Here is a 24,567-nt window from a genome sequence, read left to right on the forward strand (position 1 = left end):
AACCCATTATATTTTTCGAACAAAAAATAATTAAGTAAAAATTAAAAAATAAAGTATTTTAAGACAAATAAATTTATAAGATTATAAAGTGTGTATAAATTAAATATTTAAATAATTAAGATTACTCAAAAGTTATGGGTAGAAAATAAAGAACCTAAAAAGAAAGTCAATGAAAATATTACAATTCTGCCCTGCATCTTCTTCCTACGTAGCCACGCGTTTGATTTAAAGTAGACCCCACATATTTTCTCTCCCTTAAATACCTCTCCAGATTGTTATTGTCTACTACTAACTTCATTTCTTCTCCTTCTCTTCTCTTCAACTGCTTTTCTACCTGCTGCGAAGCTCTAAAACGCCGTTTGCGTGAGGTTTTCTCGGCGATCTCTCTGTAATACAGCTATGTCTCCAAGCAATCTCTTCGTAAATGTATGGATTTCTCTCTATCTCAACCGTTTCTCTTTTTCATTCTTTACGCACTTGATTTTGACGTTTCTACACCTCTTGATGTGCGCTAGGTCATTGATTTGTTATTCTCGTTCTTATGATTATGTGAGAACGATGAGTTGTTGATGAATGAAGTTGTATTCGAGTTTTAAGTTCGATGCAGACTGTAGTAATTTAGTTTGCGCAATTCTGATCGATCGATCGTTCGTTTTCATGTTTTCCAGCTCTTGATGTTCGAGCTAGGTCATTCGATTTATTATTCTCTTGCTTATGATTATGTGTGAACGATGAGTTATGGATGAATGAAATTGTATTGGAGTTTTAAACTCGATACAGTAGTAATTTAGTTTGCGTAATTCTGATCGATCATTCGTATTCATGTTTTCCATCTCTTGATCTTCGCTAGGTCATTAATTTATCATTCTCTTGCTTATGATTATGTGCGACGATGTGCGACGATGAGTTATGGATGAATGAAGTTGTATTGGAGTTTTAAACATGATGCAGTAGTAATTTAGTTTGCATAATTCTGATCGATAATTCGTATTTATGTTTTCCATCTCTTGATGTTCGCTAGGTTATTAATTCATTTCAATTTATTATTCTCTTGTTTATGATTATGTGTGACGATGAGTTATGGATGAATGAAGTTGTATTGGAGTTTTAAACTCGATGCAGTAGTAATTTAGTTTGCATAATTCTGATATTCATGTTTTCCAGCTATTGATGTTCGCTAGGTCATTAATTCATTTCGATTTGTTATTCTCTTGTTTATGATTACGTGCGACGATGAGTTATGGATGAATGAAGTTGTATTTGAGTTTTAAACTCAGATGATGTAGGAATATAGTTTGCGCAATTCTGATTGATTGTTCGTATTCATGTTTTCCAACTCTTGCTTTTCGCTAGGTCATTGATTCCTTTCGTTGTGATTTCGATTTTATTCTCTTGCTTATGATTATATGTTGTGCCGATGAGCTATGAAGTTGACCTTGAGTATTAAGCTGGATGCAGTACTAATCTAGGAAATTCTAATTAGAATTCAGTTATTGACCACATTTAGCTTATTTTGGTCAATCTGAAGTTGACTTCCTGAGATGAAGGATAGGAAATAGGAGACCGTTTGCTGATGAAATTATTTCTATTTGACTACCTCTATATATAAGTGGTCCTCATAAACTTAGACAGAGACTATTCTTGACCAGAATTTTGCTTGATTCATGAGTCTCGTAGTTTCTCTAGTTGATGTGATGGTTATTCTTTAGCCACATTAGGACACTCCAAATTTTTATTGCCTCTATTTAAACAAGGCGCAAAAACTGCAATAAATACCATGCATATGTAACGTAAGACAGCTGTAATTAGGAACTCGGTATTTTTCTTGTCCTCTACTATTGTTCTATTTTAGATGTTTTTTGTTTAGGCACAATATGCCAATAAAATCTCGTGATGTAGGCGGGCATATAAAATGTTTCTTTTGTCTAGCATAAACAAATGATACTTATGATGAAGTCACGAAACCAACTTGAAACGTTAAACTACATTTTTCATTATGATATTTTTCTTCTTTCGCTTATATAGTTTACGTTTATGGACTTGTTGGAACAGGGCAACTCAAGTTTCCAGGAACAAGAGAATGGTTTCGTAGACACTGTTTCAATATTGAACTCTGAAAAGGCGGTGCAGGAAATTATTGAACAACCGCTTCTTCTGGGAATTGATGACCATCTCATAGAGTTCTCTGAGTCCTTGAGAAGTATGACAATATCTTTATTCTTTATTCAGTTTATATCTTGAACAAAAATTTAGTTTTTACCATACATAGACTATATAAGCGAAAGTGATGCTTACCGAGTTATTACTTTTATTTTTCTTAGCTGTTGCAAAAGCATTAAGAAAGGCAGCTGAGGGGAAGGCTACAGCTCAAGCTGAGGCATCTGAATGGAAACGTAAATACGAGCTAGAGAGGAAAAGGAATCTGCAGATAGAGCAGAAAGGTTTTAAATGATAGCATTATATTCATCTTATTTTTGAATTTGATAGACTAATAACTGGAGCTTATTATAGAACAATATCCTGGAGATGTCACATGTCTAACCTCCACCTGATCCATTGAAAATTGCTTGATCAAAATATTAAAGAATAAATTAGATTTCTTGGCAAAGAATCAAAATAGTGAATTTGGAATGACTATCTTATTTCTTGACTAGACTTTTGACCATTACCTTCTTATTTATTTTTATCCTTTTAAAATTAAGGTTTGTATTAATAAGTTAGTCGTGAATAACAAAATCTTATCCTCTTAAATAACATTGTGAGTTTTCTTAGGAATGACGGATTCTATTGAAGGCATCGCAGCATTGAATTTGAAATCTAAGGGCCAAAATGGTCATTGTTGTTTGCACAAGGCAGACAACACAATGAACAATGCCTTGGCACTGAATGATGCTTCTGAGAAATCAGAGATGTGCTGTGCTGAAAATGGAATTTGTACTCATGAAGTCCTTCAGAATGGTGAATCCACTTGTGGTCCTAATTTGCTACAAAATAAGTTTATGAGAAAGGTGTGTTCCTATTCTATCTATTGAATTATTAAACTCCTCCTTATTGGGAACTACTTAGCTGACTGCGTATTCACATTTATGTTTTCATTTCTATTCTATTTCATGTGATTTCTTCACGATGATTCTTTGTTGACGAGCTGAACTAAGTTCCTCAGTAACTAGCTTATACTGAAAATACTAATATGTATAACCTATTTAGAATTCATTGAAAAATCTCAAAAGTTAACTTTTTCTGTTTGGGATAAGATTAATTTTTGTATCATGACAAGATTATTTTTTGGATTATAATCCGAATTATAGTGTGATTTTTGTTTCTTAATTTGGTTACAAATGATTTTTTGGATCATGAGGAGAGATTATTTTTTAGTCATGACTATTATTCTATAAATCATTGTTCTTTTAAAAAACATAACATATATAGAATTTCTGGGATCATTATCACATGATTTTTTTACAAGAAAAATACCCTAATTTTTCCCATTCTATTTTGCACTAGTAGATTATTCTTGAAGTTTGGGTAAGGAGATAAATCAAGCTATAAGACTTTTCATACAGGCATCATTTAGATTATCATGGCGATGCAAAGGAGAAATCAGCAATCAACAAAAACATGATGTTGTCTCTTTTGAAGAGGGAAATATAACAACTGCAGAACGTAGCAGCAAACAGGTATTATTCTTTGAGCAATTTCTAAAACTTGTAAACACTATTGCCTTTATGTGTGACACTACTGGACTGTTCAAGTGGTGTACCACTTTAATATCAGATTTGTGTCCTCTATCTGGCAAACCTTCTTAGTTTGGCATGTGTTCACGTGTTTTCATCAATTTACCTTCTTTGACACTCATTTTCTTACTTTTCAGATATCATTAAAATGGGAATCTGAGCCTCAGACTGTGCTTGTATTAACTAAACCGAATTCCACATCTGTCCGTGTTTTATGTGCAGAAATGGTGAGGTAAGGTTACTAATTATATCTTATTTTGTTTCAAAGTTAGCATCTTTGTACAAAGCAGTTTGCACACAGTAAGCGTTCTAAATAATTGAATGCTATTCCACTTATAGTTCTTGCACGTAGTTGTTTTCAATTGAATTGCAGCTTAATAATAGTTATGCAAATTTGTTCGAAAACCCAATCCTCCACCCCGTTTTATTTAAATACAATTTGAATGCGAATTCAATACAAAATAGTGCAGTCATTGATCTCTCAAATATGCTCATGTTGTTTCCAAATTGCACCCCAAAAAATCTACTATTTCATTAAATAATATTAAGCTTTAACTTGGATATCTTTTCATATTTGTAAGGAGATGAATAATTCTCTTTTTAAATGAAAAGAAGATACGATCTTATACTATCTAAACCCAAAACAAGAAACGTAACTACTATCTTACTGATTTGGATAGATAAATACTATCCCAATAAACTGAAAAGGTAACTACTTCCATAATACCATCATAAATTAATAACTAATTAATGTAAATAACTATAATTTAAATATGATAACAACCCCTAATACTATTAATTTTGGGGCCGCGTCTTCCATTAATTGTTTTCTTCTAGTTCTTATTGGTCTTGAAGTTCGTTTAGTAGCCACAAAGAAGGAAAATATGTTTGACATCTTGTTCTTGGATTGCTTTGTTTACAAATCAAAAGTGCCTACTATGATATTATGAGATGTCTAATTTCCTTCTTTTTTTCTCATTTAGATGGTTGAAGGAGATGAAGAAATTGAATATTTTTGTCGAACCGCGAGTTAAAGGAGAACTCTTAGAAGAATCGCCATACTTCAACTTTGTACAGACTTGGAGTGGTAAGATGTACATCTTTTTTCATTTCAGTCCTTTTTATTTTCTGTAGCAAAATTGAAAGGTCTTACATATATATACATTCAAAACTTGACAGATGAGGAGATCTCGCTCTTGCACACCAAAGTGGATTTTGTTGTAACTCTCGGTGGTGATGGGACTGTTCTTTGGGTATGCACATCCAGTTACATTGCTTGTCTAAATCTTAATTTTATTTATTTATCTAAATTTTTTTTTAAATGTTTTTGCAGGCAGCGTCAATGTTCAAAGGACCAGTTCCTCCTTTGGTTCCATTTTCATTAGGTTCACTTGGTTTCATGACACCATTCTACAGTGAACACTACAGGGAATATCTCGACTCAATCCTTAGGGGACCCTTCAATATATCGTTAAAACACAGATTGCAATGTCATGTAATTAGGGACAGTGCTAAAAATGAGTATGAGACTGAAGGACCTATGCTTGTCCTGAATGAGGTCACTATTGATCGCGGGATTTCATCTTACCTTACAAATCTAGAATGCTACTGCGACAATACGTTTGTTACCTGTGTTCAAGGTGATGGTCTGATATTGTCGACCACTTCTGGAAGCACAGCTTATTCATTGGCTGCTGGAGGATCTATGGTCCATCCTCAGGTACGAATATGACCTCAATTATGGAAAGAATCTAATGGCTTTTGATTATCTGTTTTTCTGTTTTTGGAATCTTAGAAAATCTAAACCTTTAGTTCTAGTAGTAATTTTATTTTCAAAAATGGCCTTTATGAGGATAAAAATACATGACTATTTTAAGTTTTCAAAAATGTGATACATCCTGATCCACATCAATGAGAAATCAGCCTATTTGGAAATTACTATTTTATCAATTCTTAGGATGTGTTTGGTAACCTTGTAATTGGAATTAAAACTTGAATTTTAATTCCAATGAAATTCAAATCAATGTAATTTCTCAATTCCGCACTTCTTAGGTCGGAATTACAACTCCAATATTTATTCTTTCTATTTTTTTCAAACAAATATATATAATATATTTTTTTGCTTTGCTTAATGGAAAGCGAACCCTAAAGAAGACTCGTATCACTTGAGTTACCCTAGCGGGTTGTGTTGAACCGATATCTTAATAACATGAATAATATTCATTCAAATAATGTTTATTATAACTTTTTTGAACATAGGAATTGTAATCAAGTTACAATTCTATAGTTTTTCCAAACATAAGTATAATTTTAATGTCAATTCCAATTCCCGTCATCCAAACACACCCTTATAGTTTGGAATGACCTATTTTTTGGATTATTTTCTGGATCACGGTCTTGATTATAGTGATATTTTGTTGCTTCATTTGGTATACAAATTATATTTTTAGATCGTAATTTCTGTATTATAATGTTTTTGTTTTATTTGGTAGATTTTATTTTTTCTGAATTATGAACATATATATATTGGATCATGATAAGATTATTGTGATTATTGGATATGATTTCTAGATTAAGGAGGGCTTGTTTAATCTTGAGTTATTTGAATAACCAAAATAACATTGTTTGATTGTAAAATGTTGGTTAATTGGGTCAGTTGTAACCTGAAAAATGGAAATTGCGTTTGTGACATTGCAGGTTCCTGGAATTCTATTTACACCAATTTGCCCGCATTCTCTATCATTCCGACCCTTAATATTACCGGAGCATGTAACCATAAGGGTACAAGTCCCATTCAACAGCAGAAGCCACGCATGGGTATCCTTCGATGGAAAGGACAGGAAACAATTAGCTCCAGGGGATGCCTTAGTTTGTAGCATGGCTCCATGGCCTGTTCCAACCGCCTGCCAAGTTGACTCCACCAGTGATTTCTTGCGTAGCATACATGAGGGTCTTCATTGGAACCTTAGGAAGACTCAGTCTTCCGATGGCCCTCGCGATCCCTCCTCGTAAAATCCATCATCCCTAACCGACTCTTCGCTCTATCTATATATATATTGGTATCATCTTTCATAACCAAAGATTATGTGATGATACCGCGTTATCCTAATTTTACAAATATTTAATATAAGTGGTCTTGGAGTTATATGTTTGTTATATGCAGAAGATGCATGTGTAGGGGTTTAAGGCAGGAGGAATGTTGTTATTTTATTTTAGAAAAACAAAATTATGTATATTTATTTAGTGTTGTCTTTCTAATGGATTATTTACTATTAAGAATCTATCATGGGGAATTTATATATATAACTAGTAGGGTAATCTTTATTTCCTTGGATTTACAAGTTATATAGATTATTGTATTGACATCCTACCGCCATAACCTTATGACGGTGTTTCTCATAGTAATCCGAGGGGCTGGTTCATATATAGAATCGAGCTTGAGACATTGGTTTAAATCTCTTACTCTCTCCTTAACTAGTGAAACATGATCTAAGGGTAGAATTTCATGGAGAATATGAAATCTTCAACTAATGAAACATTATAAAGGTTGGATTTTGTGGAAAGAGTATGAAGTCGGGTTCTCCTCAACCAAGGTTCTCAAAATCGAGGTTTGCGTAGAATCGTTAACTAATTATAAACTCGTAAAATCTAAAGTTTACGTGAAATCGCAAGAGTTTAATTTGAAAAAATAATAGTTATATATTATTATTATTTATATATATATATATATATATATATATATATATATATATAATTAAGTATTTTGTACTTAACTAATTTTTTAAAATTATATATTTTACTATAAAATTAATTAAAAAATAATAATAGGTAAATAACACTATAAAAATTATATTCACAAAATTAATTATATTAATTAATTAATTTAAATAAATAATAACTTTAATTTTTAATTTAATTAATATAAATTTGTTTTTTTTAAATAAAATCGTAAAATTGAAATTATTTATAAGCTCGTAAAATTTTATTATCGTAAATTTAAAATCATACAAAATTTATCTATTTAAGTGTTTACTTAAAATCAGACTCTTTAACCCTATATGAAATCTAAAATATTAATAGTCAATTTGAGATTTTAAGAGTCTTGTCCTCAACTAGTGAAACACGATCTAAGGGTAGAATTTTGCCGAGTTAATAACAATCTAAAGGTAGGATTTGGTGGGGAGCACAAAAGGCGGGACAAAGATAGTGTAGGATTGTCGGGACAAATCGTTCAATCATAAGATGTAGTATTAGGGTAATGAACTATTATAATGAACACAAAATAAGCAACATGTTAGGTCGAAGGGATATTAAAAAAATAGATGAAATAATTAAACTAACCCATGGGTTTCTGTTCATACACATTATATTCATCTCAATTTGAGCAAGAACTTTAAATGAATGTCAATGCTGAGTTTTTGTTGGTATGCAAATATCATAAAAATTGCAAATTTAAATTATAAATAAGCAGAAACTAAAGAGAAAAACAAATTAAAACACAATAATTAAGCTAAGAACCAACAGTTAAATCTCAACATCAAACATAATCTAGACAATTCACATTCAGCTTAGTCTATAACAAACTGAAACTGAAATTAAAATCTCATGTCTCAAGTACAGTTACAAAACACAATTCAAAAATAAAAATGGAAAAATCTCGTTCTTCCCTTTCTTCAATCCTCGGGTTATCGCTGTTACCGAGCAGTAACAGAGATCTAGACGATCAACAATAACCAAACTCGAGATTCTAAACAACACTTACTTATTCATGGCTTTTGCCATTCTCTTGAGAAGCGACGTAATTGCGAATAACTTCCATTGCTAATTGATGAGCATTCTTGTCTTGAAGCTTTGCAAGTCCATCCATGGCTTCATAAGTATCCCTATCTGTGAAAAGTTTCAAGTTGTACCTCGATGATGGAGGCAATGGACCTTCCCATTTCTCGACCAGTTCCTTCAGCTTCTCAAATCCCTGATTAAAAAAACGTATATATATAAACTTAATTTGCTTGGAAACACGTTTGGATACAGAGCTGTTGGGAGCATTGAATATAAATTATTACCAATCGGTTTGTGAAGGCACCAAATGATTCTTTAGTTTGGCGCTTTCGTTTCCAGTAATAAAACAAAGGTTCCATTACTTTCTCCAGTTCCTGAAGTTTAACTTTGTTCATGAAAGACTGAGCTATTGTTGATTGATTGGGTGTTCCGCCAAGCCAAATCTGTTATGAGATTGAATTATTAACCGAAATTGAAAGGAAACCAAGAAAAATAAATACGAAGAATCGTGGGAAATTTGAAATTACCTGATAGCTGTTGGGACCATCACCAACCAGTCCAAATTCAGCCATGTATGGCCTAGCACAACCATTAGGGCACCCGGTAATTCTTACTACTATAGATTCACTGTACTTTAGACCAACCTGAAAACACATTGCAATAATTTATATCAATAACAAAAACAAAAACTCTTTCCCTATGTTCTTTCTTGGAGAATGAGATATCACATATTCTCATACTAAACGTATCTGAAAACACTCTTCGTACCTAACGAGAAACTGTTTCACTAAGTTTTGTTTCCGAACATATGAAAGAAAAAAGTGTTTCCAAATGGCTGAAATAGAATTATGTGGTTGAAAAATACTAGATATAGATTATCTTACTTAAGTTAACACATTCCCGATTAAAGAACTTATCTTTAGTTTTACATATAATTTTGCTAAGGGCGAGAACAAAGGAGATTTACTAATGTACCTTGTCAAATACAGCACGAACACGCTTAAGGATACTTGGGATGCCACGCTCAGCTTCTGCTATAGCAAGAGGGCAAAGGGGCATAGCTGGGCAAGCCATTGCAGTAATGTTTAGTGGATCCACATATCTCGGTTGCTGTAAACAATAGAGCAATGGTTACTACAGATGCTAAAATTAACAAAAAAATCCATTTACTCAAACAAGAATAATCGTGGAAATGGAACAGACGGCATATAAGAAAATGCATTATAGCCTCATTTGATGTGGGCTATATTTGTGATTAATTTCAAATAACTCACTATTGAATCTACAATCTACTCATCCATCACATCAATCAAATCATAACCAAAATAATAAAATAACCTTGATGTTTTCAACAAAAAAAAAAAGTATACCCCTAATGTCTTTTTACCTAAATAACTTTATTTCAATAATCTACACGAAACAAGGTTATTTGTAGCCATGGTTTTTATTTTGGTAAAAGTACTAATAGCTATTTTGACACTTTTTTTCTCTAAATCCGGATCGAACAAAAAAGCCATCAATGAGCTTCTGAATCCGTGTCAGACTAAGTTCTTATACAACCCACTTCCAAATGTGATCCTATATGGATCCACACTTGGGACAAAAACGGTGTTTCCATACTTCTCAAGTATAAATTAGCCTGTGGACTTATGTAAGTAAACTCGCTATTACCCATTTTCAAATAACTTAGATGATAGAACTTGTAGATTGTTCCACACATCCTCTAATATTTTATAGCCACATTTATTCACAAAAGCCATATTAAATATTGTTCTTGAAAATGCTCAACGACCTTATATACGTTTGTTGAAGCAAATCTTCACAGCTAAAGCATGTCGTTAAATCCATACCTACATCGTGATATGCACACAAGATAAAAATAACAACTTACCAGGAGACCGCCCTGTGCAAGAATTGTGGTGATGGGACGCTTCCATGCCCGGTGAATGTCACACAAGATAATGTTTTGGTTGGGTGTAAGACGTACACTCAAGTTATACTTCTCAATAACTTCCCTCAATGTCGTCTTCATTACTCCCTTAATCCGACCACTGTCAACATGAAGCCCGCAGAACAAATTGCCATCTCCCTGCCAAAACCACCAAATCTATAATCATTAGAATACCCACGACCAAGGGAACAAAGACATGTTTTCTCTTCTCTTTTAATGTTGCTTTTTGAGAGAAGCTACTGTAATAACATCAGGATATATGGGACAGATAAAAGGAAAAGAAAAAATAACAGCATAAAATAAAGCATGTATGTGTCACATTTGATGGAGATTATGGGGCTAGTTAATTCATGTCTTCAACATCTCATTATTTTTCACAAACATAAGAGGTGAAACAACAAGCTGTGTGAGCAATTACTTGAGATTCCAATATATAGGCCTTGATTGATGTGGATTATTTGAGATTAATTTCACATAATCCGCTATCCAATCAACAATATACTCCCCAATCACATTATTTAAATGATCAACCAAAATACACCCAAAAAAACTCCATTTAAAAGAAATATATATTTATACCTCTAATGTTTTATTTAAAACAAACAACCTAATTTTCAATAATATGCATCAAACAAGGTTATATGGAAATAACCACTTGGTTATTCAAATAACCCTAAGATCAAACAAGGACATATATATGTTAACCGGCAGAGTAAGTAGAAAAAGATAGTAATCTTTCAAGGATTTACTTGCTCTCCTCATAATCTCATAAAATTCAGAATTATAATAGAAAAGTAAATAGTTTTTGACTCAAAACTGAAAAATGTTAAACTTCCAACAACTGAGATCATTCAGTGAAGTTCTATTTCCATCAGAGAGAGAATATGTGAAAAATAGATAAAGAAACTGGAATGTTTAAATCTCATGATATAAACGAAGCAAACCTGCTCATGCCATCCCAAATAGCTTTTGAATTCCCATTCAGGCAATTCATGGCATTCTTGAAATTTCTTTCCATAATACTGTTCAACAACACTCCTGAATTTCTCAATTCCCCATGAGCTGATCAAATATTTCAATCTACTATACTTGCGATCATCCCTTCTCCCATTATCTCGTTGTGTAACAACAATAGCTTTAACTGCATACAAGATATCCTCTTTTGGAACATAACCCAAAGGCTCAGCCAAACGAGGAAACGTTGTCTCCATCCTGTGTGTTCTTCCCATTCCACCACCAACCTGCCATGGAAAGAAACAGAAAAGAAAAAAAGCATTACGAGTCCAACTCACATTGATAACTATAAAAATACAGTAAACAGCTTGGATTGTGTCTTACATAAATATTGAATCCCTTAGGTTCCCCGTTTTCATCATTAACAACTACAACACCAAGGTCATTTGTCAGAAGATCAACTGAGTTGTCTGTTGGAACAGTGACTGCAACTTTAAATTTTCTTGGCAAGAACTGTGTTCCGTAAATAGGTTCAGGAGAATCAACGAAATTCGTCCCATGAGAATTGTCATTACGAGCCTTTGTCACTTCCGGAGGCTCTGCAGTCATGAATTTCTCTCCATCAACCCACATATCATAATAAAACCCAGACTGAGGAGATAGAAGTGCAGCAATATTATCTGCAGTTTCCTGAGCAAAGAGATAATCTTTTTTTGCAAATGGTGCAGCAGGAGCAAGAACATTTCTGTTGAGATCTCCACACGCACCAAGCGTCGATCCCATATTTTTTATGATAGTACTCATTACAGTCTTCAGATCTTTCTTCACAACTCCATGCAGCTGAAAGGTCTGTCTGGTAGTTAAACGAAGAGTACCAATCCCAAACTGATCTGCAAGATCATCCATTGCAAGATAAAGCTGGTTTGGGACTTTCCCACAAGGATTCTTTGTTCTAAGCATAAATGAGTATGATCTTTGACCACGCTCATCCCTGTCATATTGCTGATAACTTCCATGAAATTTGATCAATTGAACAGCAGACTCGTTAATGTTTGGTGCATCTGTCAATAGCTCCTCATTAAGAGGATATCTTATGTAATTGCTATTCTCTTTGATAATCTCAACTTTGCTACGCTTAGGCTCAGCAGCAATCTCCGTCTTAAGTGGCTACAAGAAATTCGACATGTTTTCAATTTAGAAGGATTGTCACAAACAAACTCTGTTGATTACAGAATAGAAAAACAGAGGCATGAATGAATTACCATGAAAATAAAATCATTAATAAGCAAAATTTATAATTATTGCAGGAAAATCACAATTTAGTGAGCATACAAGCATTTATGATAAGAAGTAATAAGACACAATCTCTTCAGCCACAAATATTGGAACATGCTAAGTGCAATGATTATCTATTCCTGTCTGGCAAGCAGTTGATATAAAAATATACAAAAGAATGCTAATCTCAACCATAACCACATTGATTAATAGAGTCATCTTCACCGCATTTACGATATTTTAACATCGTTTATCAGATTCATCTTCAAACAAATAATAATTCACACAACATATCATCAAATTCATATCCACATTCATTCCGTGTTCAGACAAACTAATAGAGTAATCTACGCCGCATTTACGAGATTTTTACATCGTTTATCAGATTCAGCTTCAAACAAATGATAATTCACACAAGATATCATCAAATTCATATCCAAACTCATTCCATGTTCAAACAAACAAATAGAGTAATCGTCACCATCGTTTATCAGATTCATCTTCAAACAAATGATAATTCACACAACATATCATCAAATTCATTTCCACATTCATTCCGTGTTCAAACAAACAAATAGAGCATTTACAAGATTTAATCATCGTTTATCAGATTCATATTCAAACAAATGATGAGTAATTCACACAACATATCATCAAATTCATTTCCAAATAACCGCATGCAAAAAAAACTAAAAGAAGAGATACTTTATCAGGTTTGTTACACGACGTTCACAAATCCAGATCCGAATTGTATCAACAAAGATAAACAAAGAGTATATAAATTTGAGATTATACCGTGGATACAGCACGTATAGCGAATGGCTTCGAAGGAGATAAAGAGAAAACGTTAACAGTTTTGTCAAGGAGAAGTGAATGAGAGGATCTGAGACCGTGAAACCTCTGAATCTGAACTTTGGGATCCTTGACGAGCGACGAAGTGTTCGCGGTTCCAAATGACGTCGTCATCGCCGGTAATCGGATTGAGATAAGAGAATCTAAACAAGATTTATGCTAAGAATTGAAGCAATTTGAGAGCATATATAATAAAGTGAGCTTGAGGTTGAACTTGAACCAGAGAGAGAAAAAGGTAGAGAGAGAAAGGGATATTTGAGGAGTGATCGACGGCGTTCGGAGAAGATGAAGCGTCACAAAGCCACTATAGAGAGGTCACGTGCTTGGCACAAGACGTTCAAAACAAACCCGCATACATACTCTTACAGTGAGTGATAAACACCTCATCGTTTACGCGCTATTATCCACGCGCCATTTATCACGCGCTCTTCTTTCTTATGGGGAACAAAATTGAGGAAAGTATTGATCAAAATATAAAATACACTCTTTTTTAAAATAAAATGTTTTTTATTATTATATATTAATATTTTTTAAAGTATTTATTAAAAAAAAAATATTCATTTCTTTACCATCACCATATTCAATATTTTTTAAATAAAATAAAATTTATTTAAATAATTCCAACTATAGATTTATTTGTGTAGCATGGTATTAGATTATTATAATTAGGGATGGCAATTTGAAACCGCCCCGTGAAAATCGAATCGAATTGTTTCGTTTGGGACGGTTTTTTTCCGAAACCGAACGGGAATGAGACGGGGATGGTATTTGTGTCCCCCGCCCTGACCCGCCCCGATTTCACCCCGATTCTGCCACAAACACCATAAACATAATTAAATATATTAAATCACTAATATATTTATTTATTCGTATTTTATAAGAGTAATAAGGTTATTTCTTTATAATAATATAAAATTTTAATATATTATAATATATATTATATTAAAAAAATTGTTTATATAATTTTATTGTATAATTTTTATTTATTTAAAAAAAATTATTAACGGTGCCCCGCGGTATTCTCCGAAACCGAAAAAAATCGAACGGGACAGGAACGGTATTAAAATAATTCTCGAAATTAAAACGGGACGGGGATGGTAAATGCATTCCCGGCCCCGAACCGCCCCATTGTCCTCCCTATTTATAATTACACTAAAATTTTAAATTATTTTATACTTTTTTATTTAAATTTAAATTATTGTTTGTAGGAATTTATACATGTTTGTCTAGTTAATTACCTATTTCAAAATTAATTGTTGATTTTTTATTATATTTTGAAATTAATATGACTTATATTTATGATTTTTATTATAATTTAAGTGTTTTAAATATGAAATAAATTAATAAAAAAATTAAACATGCATTTTTATATGAAACTTTGTAAAATATAATTACAAAGTAAAAAAATTACATTTAAAATATGAAAGAGCGAGTGGGTGAAGAGTAAAGATTAATTGCATCTGGGAAAGTGAGATTGTCAAAACAAAATTGTTGTAGGGAACAAAGATACATTGAACCTGGACACAAGGTTCTAAACGGCGGCTCATAATATATGTCTTCTTTATTACAATACTTTTTAAATCATTTCACGTCTCATAAAACCTAAATCATTTAATAAAATATTCTAATTAATTCTTATTAAATTCAATTGAAATCTATGCCCTTTTTCTTTTTCCTTTTTTTTTAATTCATTCAAAACCAAATTTTTAATTAAATACTCTCTCAATAATTATATCACTTATTTATTAATCAAAATATTAAAATATTATAAATTATTATAAATTATTATTTTATATTTTATTTATATATATCAATACACTTCAACTCTTTTACTAAAAATAATAATCAGTTCTTCAAAATTATCATCAATTATTATTTTTTTTTCTCTAGATTTTATCAAAAACCCAGCCTATATATAAAAAAAAATTAATTAGTAAAAATATACAATAATATTTATACAATCAAAATAAATAATTAATTATTTATATTTCAAATTGCATGAATAATTAAAAAAATAACAAATAAATAAATAAATAAAGATATATACCTTCATTGAAATGCATTATGTTGAATTAGAGTAGGTCGGACGAACCAATGAATAGTGTCGAAAAAATTTCTATAATAATAGTTAAAATTATCCTCAGACTAAAAATATCATATAAAATGATAATGAATTATCTACACATATAACCAAAATATTGTATATAAATCATTAAATTTTACCGATAAAAATATATTCGTAAAAAATCAAATTGAGTAAACCTTTTTAACAAAATAAAAATTAATTCGAGAGTTGATTATTTCGTCTCATTTACAACTAAGAAGAAACAAACACGAACTCGAGAAAAGATTACTTCACATTAACAAAAACTATATACCAACATGATGGGTAAAATTGATAATTTTGTCCTAATTATAAAAATTCGAGACGAAAAATCTAAAATCTAATTCAAATTCAAATATGATTAGTAAAAAAAAAAGAAAACATCTCATATGCTGAAAATGTCATTTGAACTATCAAAAGAAATAATTTTCAGCTTTATTTCGTAATAAAATATATTTAAAATTGTTATTATATTAATAATTGTGTATTTAATTTAATTAAGATAAATGATTGAATAAATTTAGAAATGGATGATATGATATACTGATTAGCTGAAAAAATAACAAATTTTTTTTCTCTTTCTTTCTCTCATCCATTTTTTTTTTTCAGCCAGTAATGCGTCATTCTCTTCTCCATTATCTCTCCCAAATTCACTCTCCTATTAACTAATTTACAAATATATGTAAGCTGAATTTAACACATGTCATGAGAAATGAAATCATAAGCATATTATTTTATATTGTTATGGACCATTATTGTAGGGGAATAATAAAGAAACTTTATTCAATTAGTGAAGAATCGATTCGGTCAGCCATGATTCTTTTGATTTGTACTTTAAACAATTGACCATATTCCTTTTCAATGTTTCTTTTTCATTTGAATGTTTTAATTTAAAACTTCGTAAATAACTTCACCAACCCCATAACCAAGACTTTAAGAAATTTATTTGATCTATAGTTATTTGAAAAAAAAGATTAATTATGAAATTAATATCAAATTTTATGTTAAAATTATTAAAATATTTATTTATAATTTGTATAAAGAAAAAAAACTAGAAGTAATATAATATTTTTTACTAATAATTATTTGAGGTAAATAATAATAGATTTTACTATTTTGAAAAATGATGACAATTTAAAATCGTCGAACCAAATTATTCTGTTTAGGGCAATTTTTTCCCGGTTTGACCGGTAGTTGACTGGAGATGGAGGCGGGGATGGTATTTATGTTCCCGCCTCGAACTGCCCCGATTTCACCCCGATTATGCCCCGAATACTAAAAACGGGACGGAGATGGTAAATACATCCCCGCTCCGAACCGTCAATTATCATCCGTCAATTATCATCCTACACACAAATTTATTAAAATCTATTCTCATTGAAAACGCTATATTGTTCTTGTAACTTGCATTTCAAGACCATTACTTTCACCGTAGGTTTCGTGCAAAACCCAACTCATATCCGGAACATATCCCATTTCCTTAATCGACGACAACAAACAACGTAGATTCGAGTATATAACATCTGAATGCGCATGAGATTTATCTCCGGCTCTAAAACAATGAACTTCACCTTTAACCGCAATCCAACTCTTTCCTGGAGGCTTCTTTAATCCATTTTGCACCATTAACAATCTCACTTTTCTAACTTCCGACCATAGGCCGGAAGCAGCGTACATATTCGACATCAAAACATAGTTACCACCATTTCTCGGCTCCAACTCAATAAGTCTCTCGAATACCTTTTCTGCTAGTCGAGTTTCTAATTGAACCCGACAAGCACTAAGAAGAGCTCTCCAGATGGACGCATCTGGAGAGATAGGCATCGTGTTAATGAACTCCCACGCTTCGTTTAAACAACTAGATCGACCAAGAAGATCGACAATGCATCCGTAGTGTGAGAGCTCCGGTTCTACGAAGAAATCTCGTTTCATCGAGTGAAATAACCGCAATCCTTCGTTTGTCAAACCAGAATGACTGCACGAAGATAAAATAGAAACAAAAGTAACTGAATTCGGTCTAAAACCAAATTCCATCATCTCGGAGAAGGTTAACATAGCCTCGTGGCCTCGTCCATGCATACCATAGGCGTCTATTAACGCATTCCACGATATAACGTTTCTCTTAGGCATTCTGAAGAACACTTTTTCTGCGTAATGAATCTTACCACATCTAGCGTACATAGCTATGAAAGCGTTCGCTAGCGACAAATCGAAATCGAGATGATATTCTCTCCTTAACGCGTAAGCGTGTACACATCTTCCGTGATGGAGATTTCCCATATTAATGCACGACGTGAGAATGTTAATGAATGTAACATTATTCGGTTCTACTTCTAAGATCATACGATGGAGAAGCTCCACAACTTGATCGTTTAAGTCGTTATTTACGCAACTAGACATGAAAGAGTTCCATGAGATCACGTCTCGATGAAGATATGTTTCGAACAAGTATATTCCTGTTGAATAATCTTTGCAGTTCATATACATCTCTGTAAGTGAAGAATTTAGAGAAGAGTTCATCTCAATGAAATTTCTAATCAAGAATCCATGTATAGACTTACCAGTTCTTAGTAAGTTATCAGATTCTGAATCACAAGCAGCAAGCAAAGCAATCATAGTGTGCGAGTTCGGTTTGCTCTTGATCCTTTCCATCTGACCGAAAACCTGGAAAGCTCGATCTCTAACCCCAGCTCGAGCCAATGCCATGATCGATAAATTCCACGAAATCAAATCAGGATTGGGTAAATTGTTAAATACTTTCATTGCATCATCCACTCGATTCATCTCTTCATACATAGTAATCAGCATATTTCCAACAGAAGAATTTGTCGAATCCAACTCATTTTTGATTATCAGAGCGTGCAGGCTTTGCCCTAGTTTCAGGTTTCGAACACATGACAATAGTATTAAAAGAGTAGTATTGTTCACCTTGAACCCTTCGAATCGCATTCTGAAGAACAAATCCATAGCTTCATGAAGACGAGAATTGTTAACATGAACTGATAAGATAGAATTCCATAAAACAACATCTTTGATTGGCGTGGAATCGAATAAATAACAGGAAGAATCGAATCTACCATTTTTGCCATATAGATTAACCAATGCATTTAACAAGAAAGAATCATCGATGAAATCACGTTTAACAGCTAGCGTATGAACTTGCTCACCCAATTCCAAACAACCGATTTCAGCACATGCTTGTATAACAATCAAGACTGTAACTAAATCAAAGTCCATCCCATTACCAATCATCTCCACGAAAAGATCAATCACTCTCGAGTAATCACAACAATCAGAATACGCACTAAGCATTGAATTCCAACAAACAACATTCCTCGAATTCAAATCCATCATATCAAACACTAACCGAGCAAAACTATGATCAAATCTCAAATAAAAACCAATCAAAGCACTACCCACATGCGAACTACAATCAAATATTCCATACCTCAAACAATATCCATGTATCTCTTTCCCAATCCTCAATTCACCAATATCACCACAAGCCATAAGTAATGCCACGACAGTAACCGAACTAACTTCTACATTCTCCATCTGCATTCGTCTAACCATATCGATTGCATCGATATATTCACGACATTTAACTAATCCAGAAATCATAACGTTCCAAGACACAACATCTCTGTTTTTCATTTCATCGAATACTTGGAATGCGATATGTAGATAGCCGCATTTACAATAGAAATCGATTAAAGCAGTTTGGACTCTTGGGTCTTTGAATAGATTAGTATGAATGATATCAAGATGCAATTTTTTTCCTGTTTCGAATGCTTGAAGTTTGGCGCAGGATTTGAGGATGATAGGACAGATGGAGACGTCGGGGAGAATTCTGTTGGATTCCATTTGGGAATAAGTTGAGAGGATTGAAGTGTCGTCTTTGAGTTTTGCGTGGCGTTTGATGATGGAGATCCATTGATTTGAGGAGAGTGAAGACGAAATTGGTAGTGGTGCTTGGAAGGTTAGTGATGAAATCGCCATTGAAATGGAAAAAAGGAAGCTTACTTTCTCATTTGGTGAAACCAGATAAGGTAGAATCCATCCTTTTCCATTTTCCAATATTAATATTTATATATATATATATATATATATAAAAATATATTTAAAAAAATATAATGTTTATAAATTCGATCAAAGTACACATAATGTTTATGATTACACACATAATGTTTATGATTTTGAAAAGTAAGAATAAAAAATTAATCGAATTAAATTTTAACCTAAAAGTCCTTATTATATTTATTAATAATATTATTTTATCTTAATTTAATATTAAAATGAGATACTATCAAAAAAAAACTATATATATATATATATTAAATAAATTTATATATAATTGTTCAAATTTAGAAAAATCATTTTCGGGTCTAAATAACTAAATTCGAGCACAAATTCTATCGAGAAAATCAATAAATAGAAAAATCATATTCGAGTTCAAAACAAGAATATCAAGAAAAATAAGACCAAAGAAAGACCCATAAGATTTATCATCAAATCTTCATTTTAAAAAGAGTACAGAGAAAAATTAATCGTTTTAGCTCCAAATTTGAGTGTTTTCAAACAAAATCTTAGATCTTATGAAGTTTCCTTTGAAATAACTAAAACTCGAGTCCAAATTCTATCGAGTAAATTTCGATAATAAGCAACAACCATAGTGGTAACAACTGATTATGACCAAAGAACAACCCATAAGATATTAAGATATGTTCATTACCCCATGGTGGGGAAAATTTCATCAATATGTGGTAATAAGAAACTCACCAATTTTGAAACAAATCCGAATACCAAAATTCTATCTGATAACAGTCACAAGTAAACCACACTTGGACCACAACCGAAATCGAAGAAAAACGGACAACATCAATTTCCATACATCAACCCCATTCTAAACATTGGACATTGTAATGAGAAAAATATTCAAAGAAAAAAAATCTCCAAAATACCAAAATCATACACTTTCTTTTCATTAATAAGTGACTAGTATTCAATATTCGCAGTTTCGCAGGTTTTAAAACAGGAAAATATTATCATTACAAGGCCACAACAACTACTCATCGTTGTAATAAAATCAGTGCACAATTAGATCTTCAGCAAATATACATAAACAAAAAAAAAGGAGAGAATTCAGAACAAACGACTCTTAAATCAACCAAAATACTTCACTCCTGGCAAAATCAAAGCAATAAATCATACCGAAAATCCATGGAAATTTCAGAATCTGTTTCTTGGACTCCTTGAACGATTCCTACGAGGTGACCTAAGAGAAAGAAGAATACAATAAACAAAAATTCATCGATAATCATTTACCAACCAAGTTCAAAAAATCTTTACCTTCTTCTCGTATTTCTTCTCGTAAATGGACCCCTGCTAAACGCCCAATCAACATTAATCACATGAGTCAAGAGTTCTTTCCCATTCATTTCATTTATAGCTGCTTGAGCTTCTTCGCGGTTTTCATACTCAATTAGTGCATATCCCTATTACACACACATATTCATCATCATGAATCATGAGAAAGATCTACATAAGAAGCAAAAACAAACAATCATATACCTTGACAAAACCAGTACGTCGATCAAGATTCAAATGCAGATTCTTCATTTGACCAAATTCACCGAAAGCATTTTGAAGATCATCCTCTTGTGCCTCTTCATGAATACCAGTCACTAATATTATCCATCCTTCAATAGCTACAGAATCAATGTTTCTATTAGATAAACAAACAAAATCTCCCAAATCAATGAAGAACAGGTAAACCTAAATGTCGTTTCACACCATCTTCCTAGTTAGTCACTAAAATTATCCATCCTTCAATAGCTACAGAATCAATCTTTCACTTATAAACAAATAATATCTTCCAAATCAACGAAGAACAGGTAAACCTAAATGTCAATTTCACACAATCTTCCTAGTTAGTCACTAAAATTATCGGTCCTTCAATAGCGCTACAAAATCAGTGTTTCTCTTAGATAAACAAACAAAATCTTCCAAATCATGAAGAACAGTTAAACCTAAATGTGAATTTCACACAATCTTCCTAGTTAGTCACTAAAACTATTCATCCTCAATAGCTACAGAATCAATGTTTTTCTTAGATAAACAAACAAAATCTTCCAAATCATGAAGAACAGGTAAACCGAAAAGTCGATTTCACACAATCTTTCTAGTTAGTCACTAAAATCATCCATCCTTCAATAGCTTCTACAGAATCAATGTTTCTCATAGATAAACAAACAAAATCTTCCAAATCATGAAGAACAGGTAAACCGAAAAGTCGATTTCACACAATCTTTCTAGTTAGTCACTAAAATCATCCATCCTTCAATAGCTGCTACAGAATCAATGTTTATCTTAGATAAACAAACAAAATCTTCCAAATCAATGAAGAACAGGTAAACCTAAATGTCAAAATTTCACACAATCTTCCTCATTAGTCACTAAAATAATCCATTCTTCAATAGCTACAGAACCAATCTTTCTCTTATATAAACAAAATCTTCCAAATCATGAAGAACAGGTAAACTTTAAATGTCGATTTCACACAATCTTCCTAGTTAGTCACTAAAATTATTCAATGTTTATCTTAGATAAACAAACAAAATCTTCCATATCATGAAGAACAGGTAAACCTAAATGTCGATATCACACAATCTTCCTAGCTACAGAATCAATGTTTCTCTTATATAAACAAAATCTTCCAAATCAATGTAGAACAGGTAAACCTAAATGTCGATTTCACACAATCTTCCTAGTTATATCGATAAAATTCAAACTAAATGATGATTGCTGCAGAGTAACTCCAAGTATACAAGTTATAAAACCTAATAAAACCCTAGGAAAATCGAAACAACGAAAGAGAACTCACATCTTTCTGGACCAGGACCGCCATCAGAGTCGATGGAATCAAAACGACCAGACATCCTTCCATTGCGATCAGCGTCAGCTTCTTCACGGAATCCACGGCCTTTAGTCTTCTTAGGAGCAGAGTTTGAGTAAGAAGAACCACCTGTAATGGCAGATTTAAGCTTTGGAAGTGAAGCCCTAGGAGAATCAGCATCAATATCGACTGTAGCATCTTCATCCATAAGATCATCATCCTCCGGTTCAAAATCCACCGCATCAACCTCTGCAATCGCCATTCTCTCTCTAGAATTTGCTTCAATAGTCAAATGCGGCAAACCAGACCTGATAACCCATTTTGTACAACCCGGGTCACCTGACCCACAATAAATATAACCCGCGAGATTATCAAAGTAAAAAACCCTAACCCATCTGAATCAAATATCATCTTCTTCATTTCTTCAAAACCCTAATCATCTTCTTCATTAAAAACACATAATTTCAGATGGGTGAAAAATTATGGGGATGGTTGTTTATTGTTTTGGGAAGTGTTTCATTTATGGGATTCATCTTTATTACTATTGTATTAAAGCTTCTTCCTCCATTCAATGATGGGTTCCTTTCTTCAATTCAAAATGATAGGTAAAAATTCAATCTTTGTTCAAGATTATTGCTTTTTATTATCAATTAATCAGATCCATCTTCATCTTGTTCTTCTTTTTTTTAGGTATTATTGTTTTTTGGTGCCTTTGACAGTTCCTGTTGTTATGGTAGCTGTGTATTTTCATTGGCTGAGTATGAAGTTCTTTAAGCATGCTTGATGATGATAAAACAGAGAACTCTCCATTGATGATAATATCATCATCTTGTTCTAATTCAGGAATATTGTTTATATGAACAATTTTTTTGTATGCATTTTATTTTTGTTTGTGGTATTAGTGAGAATCATTTGGAGATTTTTGTTTCTTTATATTATAATAATTTGTAGTAAACAATAATCACTAGAATTATTTTTAATCATGATTTAAAAAAAAAAAATTATACAAAAGGTATATTTTTTATACCAAATTAAAATTATGATTTAAATGATGATTAAAAATTAGGCAAAATTGTTAAAAATTTAGTTTAAGTTATTTTTAACAAATGGGTCTTGAATTTTGTATGATTTAACATGGGTAGTAAAAAATTTATCTTTTTAATTAATTTATGTACAAAAATAAATTATATATATATATGAGGAGTAATAGAGGGAAGAAATTTGGTGAATGTAAAAATGGGAGGAAAGAGAGAAAATAGAGAAATTATTTGATTTTTTCAGCTAATAAGTTTATGCAAAGTAATTCCTTCACCAAATTACCTCACTTAATCATTTCTCTATATATATATATATATATATATATAGTTATATTTATATTTTTTTTTACCATTTTTTCAATTATTTTCATATATTTTATATTTTTTTCAAAAATTAAAACCATATTTAGTATTTTAAAAAATTATAAATGTAAAAAAAATAATTAATTTAAAACACAATTACATAGAGTTAAGTCGTTTCAAAATTTTGCAAAACAAAATATATTTCAAATTTATCTTTATACGACATTTTTACACATTTTTAAATATAAAAGTTACATATTTTCTGTTACCTAAGTCATATTTGACAAATTAGAATAGGTAGAAAAATATACAATTTTACAACCAAATTATGTCTAAACATTTTTTCAATTTGAAAAAAAAAACTATAATGTCAAAAATTGTGATAAACCGGTTGAAAATTAAAACAATGTAAATTTCAACATAAATATCAATTGAGCCTTAAAATTATTTCTTATACAATATTTGTAAAAACAATTTGATGCCACTTAAGAGCAAAACTTTCAGCTTAAAAGGTTTTCAAATAAAATTGTGCATAAAACAAAACAGATTCTAAATAATCTCATTTTTAAGGATTTTTCTAAGAAAATTGTTCATAACTAAAAGTCTTTTGTATTAAATAAAATAGAAGGAACTTCATTATTTTTTAGCTTGTTCTCAACTGAAAACACATACTGAATTACAAA

At 31.7% G+C, this 24,567-nt stretch overlaps 4 protein-coding genes across 5 annotated transcripts; 1 reads left to right on the top strand and 3 right to left on the bottom strand.

Annotated features, from left to right (window-relative positions):
• Window positions 1-292: 292 nt before the first annotated feature.
• On the top strand, window positions 293-7,061 carry LOC124936455 (NAD(H) kinase 1). Its single transcript, XM_047476956.1, has 10 exons — window positions 293-426; window positions 2,053-2,200; window positions 2,322-2,441; window positions 2,773-3,008; window positions 3,564-3,677; window positions 3,872-3,966; window positions 4,718-4,821; window positions 4,914-4,987; window positions 5,068-5,454; window positions 6,432-7,061. The coding sequence occupies exons 1-10, from the start codon at window positions 400-402 to the stop codon at window positions 6,744-6,746; spliced, it is 1,620 nt and encodes a 539-aa protein (XP_047332912.1). The 5' UTR covers window positions 293-399; the 3' UTR covers window positions 6,747-7,061.
• Window positions 7,062-8,209: 1,148 nt separating this feature from the next.
• Window positions 8,210-13,838, bottom strand: LOC124933654 (sulfite reductase 1 [ferredoxin], chloroplastic). Its single transcript, XM_047474090.1, has 8 exons — window positions 13,489-13,838; window positions 11,803-12,585; window positions 11,409-11,705; window positions 10,405-10,602; window positions 9,489-9,623; window positions 9,041-9,157; window positions 8,798-8,956; window positions 8,210-8,706 (listed from the first exon to the last, which is right to left on the bottom strand). The coding sequence occupies exons 1-8, from the start codon at window positions 13,657-13,659 to the stop codon at window positions 8,497-8,499; spliced, it is 2,070 nt and encodes a 689-aa protein (XP_047330046.1). The 5' UTR covers window positions 13,660-13,838; the 3' UTR covers window positions 8,210-8,496.
• A 3,176-nt stretch (window positions 13,839-17,014) lies between these two features.
• On the bottom strand, window positions 17,015-19,715 carry LOC124936464 (pentatricopeptide repeat-containing protein At5g27110-like). Of its 2 annotated transcripts, XM_047476966.1 has the most exons (2): window positions 18,211-19,715; window positions 17,015-18,138 (listed from the first exon to the last, which is right to left on the bottom strand). In XM_047476966.1, the coding sequence occupies exons 1-2, from the start codon at window positions 19,646-19,648 to the stop codon at window positions 17,036-17,038; spliced, it is 2,541 nt and encodes an 846-aa protein (XP_047332922.1). In that variant the 5' UTR covers window positions 19,649-19,715; the 3' UTR covers window positions 17,015-17,035. The 2 variants fall into 2 exon arrangements, with proteins under 2 accessions (XP_047332922.1, XP_047332920.1); XM_047476964.1 differs by having other exon boundaries at window positions 17,015-19,715.
• Window positions 19,716-20,668: 953 nt separating this feature from the next.
• LOC124933459 (RNA-binding protein Y14A-like) lies at window positions 20,669-22,839 on the bottom strand. Its single transcript, XM_047473861.1, has 4 exons — window positions 22,533-22,839; window positions 21,221-21,357; window positions 20,999-21,144; window positions 20,669-20,924 (listed from the first exon to the last, which is right to left on the bottom strand). The coding sequence occupies exons 1-4, from the start codon at window positions 22,804-22,806 to the stop codon at window positions 20,879-20,881; spliced, it is 603 nt and encodes a 200-aa protein (XP_047329817.1). The 5' UTR covers window positions 22,807-22,839; the 3' UTR covers window positions 20,669-20,878.
• Window positions 22,840-24,567: the final 1,728 nt, after the last annotated feature.

The sequence above is a fragment of the Impatiens glandulifera genome, chromosome 4 (genome assembly GCF_907164915.1).
Source record: "Impatiens glandulifera chromosome 4, dImpGla2.1, whole genome shotgun sequence".
Lineage (NCBI taxonomy): Eukaryota > Viridiplantae > Streptophyta > Magnoliopsida > Ericales > Balsaminaceae > Impatiens > Impatiens glandulifera.